The 11,930-nt window shown below is 35.8% G+C and overlaps 1 protein-coding gene across 1 annotated transcript; it reads right to left on the reverse strand.

Moving 5' to 3' along the window:
* Positions 1–2,280: 2,280 nt before the first annotated feature.
* K441DRAFT_536295 (uncharacterized protein) lies at positions 2,281–2,445 on the reverse strand (the record flags this gene model as incomplete). The annotated part of the gene is made up of 1 exon (XM_067642405.1): positions 2,281–2,445. A coding segment is annotated over one exon (165 nt), but the record flags the coding sequence as incomplete, so codon positions are not given.
* Between the last annotated feature and the right edge of the window lie 9,485 nt (positions 2,446–11,930).

The raw sequence follows: 11,930 nt of genomic DNA on the forward strand, positions 1-11,930 counted from the left end.
TTTTTATAGGTTAATGAAATGCCTATATCCCACTACCGTCTAATAAAGGGAAAGGCTTTGCGATATACTTTTCTTATCTCTTCTAGTACCTCGCTAAGTCCTTTTTCTTAAGCTTATAACATTTACACTACCCCTTTAAGCTAAAGTGCTACCCTATCCTTATCTAGGGAGTGGTATTTTTTAGTTAGTTTCCGAACCCCAACCTTTTTTATTTTAATATCATCTTTATTATCTAAGGAATTTATCTCTATTTTATTATTTAAGATAACTTATTCTATCTCCTCTTCCTCCTTATTATTATTATTTACCTCTAAAACTTTAGGTTGCTAATAATCCGAATATGTTCTAAACGGCTTAACGGTATTCTCTAATTTTGATTTTAAGTTTGTTCCTAATAGCGCTGGGTTTAAAGACGCTAAGCTTAGTAGCTTAGAGTTAGGAGGTAGAAGATTTGGGTATAATATATTACTAATTTATAATAAATCCTAATACTTAACCGCAAGTCTATTAGTCTAAACGTCCGCCATTATAAGTATTCTTCCGTACTAATTAGTAATATTAAAGTTAGGTTAAATAACTAAAAGTAGATGATTAAGCGCAGCTTAAATTATACAGTTAAAAGGAGGTTAGTTTAGATAACTAAAAGAGCGAGTTAAGATCTTTTATAGAGCCTCTATAATTACCGTTCCTATTTATAGTAATGTTATTTTATTTTAATATTATGTTTTTTAAATTATACTTTGTTAAATATATTACTAAATTACTTATTTAAGGATTTTATTCTAATATCTTATATAAATATCTGTCAAAGCTATTATCCACCCGTTAGATTAAAGCATTATACAGCTATTTACTATTTTTACTCTTATTATCGCTACTTTAATTTAGTATACTATTTTACTAAAGGGTATCAAGGCGGCATTATTTTATAACTTGTTAATCTATTAAACGAGTAGTATAATAGGCGGGCAATTTTTAGGAATCGTAGTAGGTATACGGAGTTCCTTAGCCAGCGAACTTCCACTACTTACGAAACCTACTACTTATATAACTGTTGGAGACCGTAGGAATTTATCTTTTTTCCTAAACACGCTTAACGCTACAGTTAGAACAATACTAAGATTTAATTTTCTTAGCCTTAACTATACCTTAACGTAAAGTTGTTTTAAAGACCCTTGCTAAAGTAATAGTTAGTTTAACACGGGTTTTAATTAATTTAACCCAGTAAATATAAGCGGGAAATTCCTAGTTAATTGTAAGGTGAAAATATACGTCCCGCAATAGTTCTACTATACTTAAACTATTAAGAAATCTTATTACCATACTGGTATAGTGTTTAGCTTAAATACTAGTAGAGCTAAGGAGAAATTTATATAAAATGCTTTAGGGTTTACTTTAGGAAGCCAAGCCCTATTATCCTCTATAATGGCATACCTTTTTCCTTAAATTAAATAGAACTCGACAACTTAGATTATATTAACTCAGCCAATAAACACAGGAGCTATAGTTTGGCGATTGACGCTAACGTCGTCCGCTATTTTCCCCCTAATTGCGAATAACGCAAAATTTTACCTAAATAGCTATGGTAGATATATAGGGGTATTTCTAGGACTTCTTATAGTCTAGGTAGATATAATATAGGGGTAGATAGAACTCGTCTTAAAAGGAATTATCGACCTAAATCGGATTTCCTTACTACTATTTTACTACTGTCTTTAATACCTAGTACCCTATATCTTACCACCTACTTCTATACCTATTTTGTCTTAGTTGCCTATAATATTTATCTTAGTCGCCTAGATCTACTTTATATATAGAGAGAGCTTCTAGAGCCCTCTTTAATAAAATAGAGTTCTTATTTCTAATCGTCCGTTTAATAGAAATTAATTTTAGCCCCTATTTATAAGTTAGTTATAAGTAGAGCAAAGAATAATATTACTTTAACTATTTTAGGGATTGAATTCAAAACTAATTTAACTATATTATAACTAATTCTAGGAAATTTACTAATATGCTATAAGTACATCACCTCTAAAATCTCTTTAAAAGGATTAATAGGCTAGCAAGTTATAGGTAGTACTGGTATTCCTACCCAAATAAGGTTTCCTTTATAATTTACTATAACTTAAGCGCTTTTACTATCTATTTAAAAGGCCTTATAATCGCCTGCTTCGCCAAAAATCTCTAATAGTATAAATAACGTGGCCTCCGCACTAACGCATCGCCTTAATTTAAAGGGTTAGCTATAGCTTTTAAATAATAAGTTAGAGATTCTTACTATTAAATAGCGGCTATTCCGTTTGGCGTACTTAGAAGAATTCTAAGCCAGGCTACCTGGTCGCCTACGCAGTTATTTAGTCGGGCTATAGCCGAAATTAGGAGAAAAGTTAAGTTCTGAAAACTCAACGTGGCTTTATATATAGCATTTCGAGAGTTTAACAACCTAAGGAGATTTAGTGTTATAAAATAGGACTTATAAGGGTATAATTACTTAAATATAAGCTCTTAACCTGCTTGCGCCTCTAGGATTAGATCTATAAGGCTAGGCAAAGATTAATTAAAGGGGATTAACTGCGCTAAAGTAAATGCAAAGTAGATAAAGTAGAGGATTGACGTCTTTATTGTAGGATTAGATCTTATTACTAGTTTTGCTAGTTTTGCTAGTTTAGCTTAACTAGCTAAGTAGGCGCTAGCGGCCTATTATATAGAGTATTATTAGCGTTTTAGGATTTCGTTTTAGGATTTAATATTATAGTTTTATAAAGTAGGAAATTTAAATAAGAAAATAGAAAGTATTCTAAATAATAAATACTGTTTTAGTAATCTTAGCTTAGTATACAACCCCTATAAGTTTTGTAATAAAGCGCTTCCTCTAATAAGATATAATGCAGCGCTAAGAACGGGAAAGATCTATAAATTTAGGTTACTAAATTTTAGCTAAGCCGTAAATAGAAAACTTTTAAGTAGGGTATTCTAAGAGATCCAACGAATTTAAGATTATATTATTTTTACCTCAGTATATATTGTCCATACTTAAATCTAGAAATATTACGATGTTAGCCAGCTAAAATTAATCCTACTAATAATTAAAAACTATTAAGGCCTTTATCCCTTTATTCTTTATAGCACCTAACAATATAAGCTAAAACTTAATTATATTTTAGAGATATATACATTCTACCTAAATTATTAAAGAATACTATAGATTTCAGGCACACACAACACGATGCAATCGCCTGCTAAAGAAACCCTTAAAATAAGCCCAACAGAGCTTCCACGAGCTCTAGAGGACTATAGAAACCCTTCCTATCAATATTACACACCCCAATTCGGCGTTAGTAGAGGTATATGTAGTGTTTTCCAGTATATAGCCCCTAAAGCCAGATCATAACAAATAAATAAGCCCCCACCCCCAACCCTAACGACCCCAATTAAACAACGCGCCCTTTAAGAACGCGTCCTATAGACTATATAAGCCACAAAATAAACCCAGCAGGTGCTATAGAAACGATCTCTTAATACAGATAAGAAGCGTACCACTATACTCTCCTTCCTTACCACCGCAATCACAACCCTCTGGGTAGCCTTCGCTACGTTAACGGAGCTTATCTAAACCTAAGGAACCTAGGAACAGTATACCTAGAATATAAAGGTAATCCAGACAGATATTAGCGCCCTTTAGAGGGCCGTAATAATGGCTATAAAGAGCGGACCGGCGTCTATAGGCCGCTATTATATATATACGCCGCTGCCACTATACCTATAATACCCTAAGCTATAAGATAAGCTGCCTATAAACCTATAGAAGTAAACAAGATTATAATCCATATAGATAACGCTGCCGACTATAAGGAAACCTTAAAGCAAAATAGCCAAGCCCTAGTATACAAGCTCCAGGCTATAGGACCCCTAAACACCCACAAAATATAAGCCGTAAAGAAGCTACAGAGTGGCGACGTTAGGGTGTACGTTACAGATAAAGATATAAAAGATAAATTGCTATAAGAAACGGGGTGGACAAAGATCCTAGAGCGCTCTGCTATACTAGCCGTACCGCTAGTACTAGTAGAGGTCCATATAGTGCCTATAAGCCTCGCCATCTAGGACCTAGAGGCTAAGTAGATAATAAAGGATACAATAAAGCAGAACTGCACTATAGCGGGACTTACAGTAGAAAGGCTGGCGTGGAAAAGGCCAGGAAGAGTTCGGACAGGAGAAAAGGTCTAATTATCACTTATTATAGGCGTATAGTTAGAAGAGATAGTAAATACGCTATTTAATTAGGGCCTCTTCTTAGGAGGAGACTACTACCTAGTTATAAGGCACGAGACGACATTTCTAGTAACGCAATACTTTAAATACTAGGGCTTTAACTATATAGCTAAGAGCTATAGAAGAGAGACTAAATATAGACGCTGCGCTAGGTAATATAACACTAGTAAGTGTGTAGGAGACCTACCTAAGAAGTGCATTAACTATAAGGCAGACCATAAAGTATAAAATAGGGCGTACGGCGTTAAGCGGACGTAGTAGAAGAAGGCTATAGCAATTAGGGCCTTTATGCTAATATACTACGCGGGCACCTATAAGGCGCCCGCAAGCGGATAGTAATTATAATTACAGTACGAGATTACCACTAAAGAGGCCTCGCAATGAACTAAGAAAAGGAAGCTAAAGGAAACAACTACGCAGGAAAGCTCTATATAGGTAGAGGAGGCCCCCTAGAAGGTTAGCCGACTATAGATTATTAACTACTCTAGGAAGAAAAAGGGCTAAAAAAAACCCTTTAATTAATACTTTAAACAGCGCTAAATAGTAGTATATATGCCTTAATCCAAGTCCTAGCAACTTAGGAGCCCCTATAAAGTATAGAGCTTAACGCGGAAGTAGAAGTAAAAGCCTAAATCTAGAAAAAGGTGTTTAAAGGTTTTAAAACTATATTATAAGGGAGCGAACAGACGCTAAAGGGCACTAACTTAGCTAACTTAGAGGCTAGTATAGATGTCTTATATTAGGACACCGGAATCCGCTTATAATTATATAGTATAACACCAATAATAGTAGGAATGATATACTACTCTACTTCCTACAAAAGGTAGAGTAGGTAGACCCCTAGCCGGATATACTAGCTATCTAAAAGCTGTAGCGGAAGGATTAAGGAAATATAGTATGTATTATAAAGTCCTACTACCTAGTATATGCAGGAGTTAGCAATATAAGGGTTTGCTTCGATATAAATAAGGCCATTAATATAAATAAGTAGGCGCCTACACACCACTTAGCGGACGTATATATAATTAAGCTAGAGGGCCGCGAGCGAACTATTTAGATTTATAATATTTACAACCCCTAATAGATAAATAGTAGCCTCTGCGTACTACCGGAGCTACTAAAAGCTAAAGGAGAATATATACTATTAGGAGACTTTAATCTATACCACCCCTTTTAGGGGGGTATAGTAGTGACGAGCGCGGATAACGCGGTAGATGACCTTATCCGCGCTATAAAGGTAGCTAGCCTAAGCCTAGCCACTAAGGCGGGCATAAAGACGTAGGTAAAGGGTATATTAAGGAGCACGCTAGATTTAGTATTTACCTCCCCCTAGATTACTAATAGACTACTATAGAGTTAAAGGCAGAACTATTAGCATATAGGGTTTAACTACTTCTTTATTACTATAGAGGTAGATATAGAGGCACTAAAGGGGCCTTTACTACCTAGGAGACCACTATAGAAGAAGGTATTAGCGACTCAGTCAATCGAGGCACGAGTACGGCAAGAGGGTCGCGCAAGCCTGTACGATTGGATTGTCTATAAACGAGGATCTAAAGCTAGAGAAAGGAAAGGAGAAGAAGAGCAGCGCCGGTTAAAGTAGGGTTCTTTTATATGGTCCTCTAGTCACGTAACCTTAAAGTTCTGCCAAGTTCTGCTAGTTAAGTTCTGCCAAGTTCTGCCAGTGCTATAATATTACCCCCCCCTCCGCAAAAGCCTGCCCTTAGGCTTTGTATATCTATATTATGCCTATAGGGCGTTCTTATCTTTATACTCTTCCGGTAGCTTATTATCTTTATTATACTAGCATTCCATCTATTTATCTAGGTACTTTAGCGGTCCTAGTTTATTAGGGTAACGGCTATAGAATTCTTAAAGCTTATAGGGACTGCTAATAAAGTTCTATATAGGGTACCAGGTAGGATCTAGGTTATAGCCTTTCCAACTAACGCGGTACTTTAGCGTTTTCCTTACTAGCTTATAGGCTAGTATCTCTTTAATTTCCTATTTGTTATCGCCACTAACTTAAATCGGTAGGGGGGGTTTATTCTTTTATCTAGGTAATAGGTTGTTTATAGCCTTCCGTAGCTTATCTGGCGAGAAAATAGGGTAAACCTTAATTAAATCTGGGAGCTCTACTTTATATAAATTGCCTATTTTCTTAAGGACCTTATATAGTCCTGCTATCTAATAATTAAGCTTATAGCTAGGCCGTTCCGTCTTCTAGTTCTTTATTATAACCCAAACTATATTACCTACGGTAAAGTCGGGCTCGCGCCTATGCTTATTTACCTACTATTTTATTAATTTCTAGGCCTTTTCTAGGTTTGTATGGGCTACCGTCTAGGCTTCCTTATAAGACAGTTTCTTACGTACAGTCTATAGTCCTTCTAGCCTATCCCAGTTAAAGCTTATTTAGGGTAGATACCCTATTTCTAGTTAGATAGGTGCAAATCCCGTAGAGTTATAGGGTAGGGTTGCCTAGGCGTAGTCTATTAGAGGTAGCAGTTCGCCCTAGTTATCTTAGAAGTAGTTAATAAAGGGCTAAAGTCTCTAGTCTAAGTATTAATTTATAATCTCCGTCTAACTATTTGTCTAGGGGTAGTACGCCGTAGAAAGCTTTAGCCTAATTCCTAGGATCTGGGTAAACTTATTCTAGAAAGCTAATATAAACTATAGTCCGCGGTCTAATATAATAGTATCTAATAGTCTGTAAATTTAGTAGATGTAATAGATATATAGTTAGGCCACCTCTTTAGTATCGATATTCTTGTAACAGGGGATTAAGAAAGGGCGTTTACCAAATTAGTTAACTAAAATTATAACTATATCATACCCGTTATAGTCTACTAGTAGTTTATAAAAGTCTATAAAGATATGCTGCTAAGGGCGCTCTGGTATTGGGAGTGGCTTTAATAGTCCTAGGGTTTTATCTCGTAGAATCATAGACCTACGGCAGTTGTTACAGTTCCTTATATAACGGTTAATATCCGTAACTATTCCGGGCCAGTAGTAACGGTTACTAATAATCTTATAGGTCTTATTCTTTCTAGGGTAGGCCGTAGAGACCTAGGTATATACTTTAGTAATAAGCTAAGTCCGTAAATTCTATTCCTTTACTACTACTAGCCATTCCTAATGCTTAAGTAATCCGTTTTTAAGGGACTAGGGGCTAGTAACGTTCTTTACCTTCTTACGGTACTCCTATAGAGAAGAGGCTGTACGGTTTATCTATAGTAATTTATTAATAAGGTTAAATCCTAAGAGGTTAATAGGATATATCTCGGCGCCTAAGGAGTCTGTACTTAGTTCTGCCTATATTTAGGGGTTAAGGTGCTCTAGTTATAGTAGTATTTAGGTCTATAATAAGATCTTTATAGCCGTCTGGTTACCTAGGTCCTATTTACGCCTTATAAGAGCATTCGTATGGTTTATAGCGCCTAGTCTATATATAATTAAGAAGTTAAACTAAGATAGGATATCCGCCTAGCGTGCCTATTGGGCCGTAAGAGCCTTAGTTATTATAAAGTATTCTAGGGCCTTATAATCTAAAACTACCTTAATAGGCTTAGGGGTCCCCTCTAGCTACGTACGCCAGTGCTAAAAGCTAGAGATAATAGCCAGCATTTCTTTATTATAGATGTAGTAGTTTAGCTTAGCATCTATTATAGTCTTTAAATAGTATATAACGGGGTGCTATTCTCTGTCCAGTTGCTTTTAGGAAAAAATACTAGCTATCGCGCTATTTAAGGCATCCGTTTTTAGCATTAAGGGCCGTTCTAGGTTAAAGTAGGCGAGTAAAGGAGCTGATACCAGCCGTTTTTTAAGCTTATTAAAGGCCTGCATATATATGGCGTTAAAGTAGAAGGGCTGGTCTTTTCTAGTAAGGCGGTTAAGAGGCCAGGTAATCCTACTATAGTTCTTAATAAAACGTTGGTAGAAGTTATAGAAACCTAAAAATAATTATACCCCCTTTATGGTCCGTAGGGGTATCCACTAGTTAATTACGGCCGTTTTCTTTAGGTCGGCCTTAATTCCGTCTATACTAATAATAAACCCTAAGTACTTTATACGCTTAACACTAAATTCCAACTTCTTAATATTGGCCTAGAGACTAGCCTTATAGAGCCGTTATAGGACTTTATAGACATGCTCCTTATGTTCTAGCTTATTCTTAGAGTAAATTATAATATTATCTAGGTAGGCCGTATAGAAGTTATTAAGGTAGTTAAAGAGTATATCATTTATATACCGCTAGTACGTAGCTAGTCTGTTAGTTAGCCTAAAAGGAAGTACCTTATATTTATATATTCCGTAACAGGTCCGAAATATAGTAAGATTTATAAATCTAGGGTTTATTCTAATTTAGTAAAAGGCCTAGCAGATATTAAGCTTTATAAAAACTTTAGCTCTACTTATTTAGGCCAGTGTCTTATTAAATAGGGGTAGTGGATAGCGGTCCTTACGGGTTATATTATTTAGCTTATAGTAGTTAATACAAAAATAAAGTCCTCTATTTGGCTTTTTAATAAAGAGAATTAGTAAGGCGAAAGGGACTTAACTACTAGGCTTAATAAAGCCCTTATTTAGGTTCTTAATAAGATATTACTTTATAGCCTATAATTTAGTAGTAGATTGCTAACAAAGGGGGCTATAGCTAAGGGTGTTTTCCTTATCTGGCTTAATCTTAATCTTATAGTTATACGGTTAGTAAGGCAGAAGTATATTAGATGCTGCCTTTAAGAATACGTCCTTAAATTTCCGGTATTAATGGGGTAGTTTCTATTCTACCAGCTCCTTATCTATAAGCTCGCCTTTCTATCCACTAAGCTCGCTTTCCTTTTCCTTAATTATTTAATTAATTTTATATAAGCTGGTAGTAAAGGCAATAGTATTAGGTTAAACTAAGTTCTAATAGAATCCTACAGCGCCGATACAGCAGATATTAATTAGGGAAAGGTCCGTAGGTTTCTTTATAAACTTTTATCAGGCCGTATTTTGCGGTATAAGGTTTAGAGTCTTCCTTAGCTCACATTCCATTTTCCATAAGTTATCCTTCTAGTTTATTAGTTTAGTATAGCGTCCGGTATTCCTAGCCTTCCTTTATAGCTACGTAGGGCCTAAGTTTTCTATGGGGGACTTAGCTAGGTTACTACTAATTTCCTAGGTCTTTAGTGCGGATAGCGTAATATAGGTAGTCTAGGGGCGGCGTAGTATATAAATCTGTTATAGATTAAGCTATACGTCCTTCTTAAAGGCCTAGTCTCTATATATAGTATTGGCTTAGTAAATAGTATTAATCTAGGGCCATATAAGGTTCTCTATTATAATACTAATTTCTTTTATAAAGGAAGGGGTTAGGGGTAGGGATTTAGGCTAGAGAAGCTGTCTATTCTGTATATCGAGCTATAAGCCTAAATAGGCTAGCCATTTTCTTTTTAAGATTATATTATAGCTTCTCAGGTCTATAATAAGAAAGGGGATATTATACTGCCTTTGTCTATTAACACGGAGGTAGATTTATAAAATAGTTATAATAGGTGGCTCTATTCTTCCATTATACCCATAAATAAAAACTGGTTTAGGTAGTTCCTTAAAGGGCGCATTTAAAAATTTAGCCAGCTTTACGGCGCACTAAGTGTCTATTAAGGCAAAGGTATTTACTCTAGAGTTAGCTAAAGTAGAGGTTAAAACTTAATATCTATTATAAAATAAAGTATAAGGGATAGTGCAGCTTTTTCTACCAACTAGCCGACCTAGATTAATATATAATATATTAATTCCTTTTAACCCTAAAAAGGAGTCTTTCTTTAGGGTTCCTCTTTTTCTAACTTTACGCTATTCTCCTGTATTAACAGAACCTTATCCGTTTTTACCTTTATTAGGTAGTCCTTAGCAAAGTAGTCCTTTTAGCCGTATAAAAAGTAAGCCCCTTAATTGCTAAGGGCCTATCTATAGGGGTTATTATACGTAGGCCGAGCATACGCTAGACCCGCGGCAGGGCTAGCTGCGCGGCTAGCTGCTAAATTAACGGCGGGCTGTACGGCTGGTGCTATAGGAGTTGCTAATTATACTAGGGCACTACGGGCCGTTCTTATAGCGCTTATGGTCTAGTTTAAAGAGTTTCTAGCTTTATACCTCTTAGCACATGCCTTAATTTAATAGAGGCCTTAGTTAATAGCTAAGCACTAGTCCGTAAGTTCCTTTAGCATCTTTACGGTAGTAAAGACTGGTAGTACTACTCACTATAGGTCTAGGGTAAGCTTATTAAATAGGTCTAGCAGCAGATCTTTTTAGGGAATTTAGGCCTGGCTAGTTAGGTGCAGGAAGCGGGTTTAGAAGGTAGAGAAGGTTTTAGTTATTTTTATATTTAGACCCTTATAATTAAGGCGGGCGTTCTATACCTTAAAGGGGTCCTTATAAATAAAAGACAGGTAGTTAATTATCTCTTTTCTAGAGAGGAAGGGGTCTACTAAGTCCTAGGCATATCGCGGACATAGATACGTCTATACATCCCCGCCGGTACGGCCAAAAACATAAGCCATTTTAGCTTAAGCAGTAGGGAAGTGGTCCGTATTAACTTTAAGCTTATCTTACAGTTAAAGCTTCTAATTATTAAACATAGGGTTAGTTCCGTCCATAAGCAATAGGGGGTCCGTAACCTTTACTAACTATAATAATGCTAATACTATACGTTAGGCTAGGGCCTTAAGAACTATAGCAAGTCTATAGGTGTCTAATAACTCCTTACTAGGTGTAGAGGTGTCTCTAGTTTTAAGCAGCTCTTAAAGCCGTTTAATTTTAGTATTAGCTGCTACAAGTTCTTTCTGGGGGGTTAAGACGGCGACTGTTTCACTATTAGAGGTATTTACAGGTCCTATAGCGGCTTTGCCAGCTGCTATATTTCTTAGCATAGTGGTAGGGGTATTAAGTAATTTCTGGTTATTTATTTATTTTCTAGGGGTTCTGGTCCGTACGTGTCCTATTTTTAGGTTTCGCGTTCTATTTATATTTTTTTAGTTCTGTCCTTGTTAGACTTATAAGGGGATATCACGTAGCTACGGTTCGTAGATAGTATGATGATTATTCTTCTTATTCTTTCTTCTTAAAGAAAGGGGTGAGGAACTTAAGGTTCCTCACTACGCTAGTGCCGCGGCGGCACGTGATGGCAACTTGCCGCACGTAACGGCAACTTACCACACGTAATGGTAATATGCCTTATATAGTAACCATTTGCCTTTATTCCTAACACTAGCAACTTTTCTTTTATAGTTGCCATCTATATATATATACCGCTTAACTAGCGGAACAAAAATCAATCCTCCTTACTTACTATTGCCATTATAATATAAGTCTCGCTATCCTAAAATTTGCCTCTTAGTACGTGGTGCTTTCTTACTTATAAGTTATAGGTAGGTATCTTATTAATAGGGCCGCTAAGGCGCTAGCGGTAAGCGAGCCAATAGTAATTTTCCATCCTAGAGATAGAAAATCCTAATTAGCTAGTTTAAGTTAGGGTCTGCAGAATCTGACTAATCAGACAACTTCGACCGCCAGTCAAAGTTCCTAGATATCTTAAGACCTCTCATAACTAAGAAATTTCTAGGGACTCCCTTTTAACCTAACCTTTAACTCGTATATATAGAGTATTTATATTA

Source organism: Cenococcum geophilum (assembly GCF_001692895.1).
Source record: "Cenococcum geophilum 1.58 unplaced genomic scaffold K441scaffold_3, whole genome shotgun sequence".
NCBI lineage: Eukaryota > Fungi > Ascomycota > Dothideomycetes > Gloniales > Gloniaceae > Cenococcum > Cenococcum geophilum.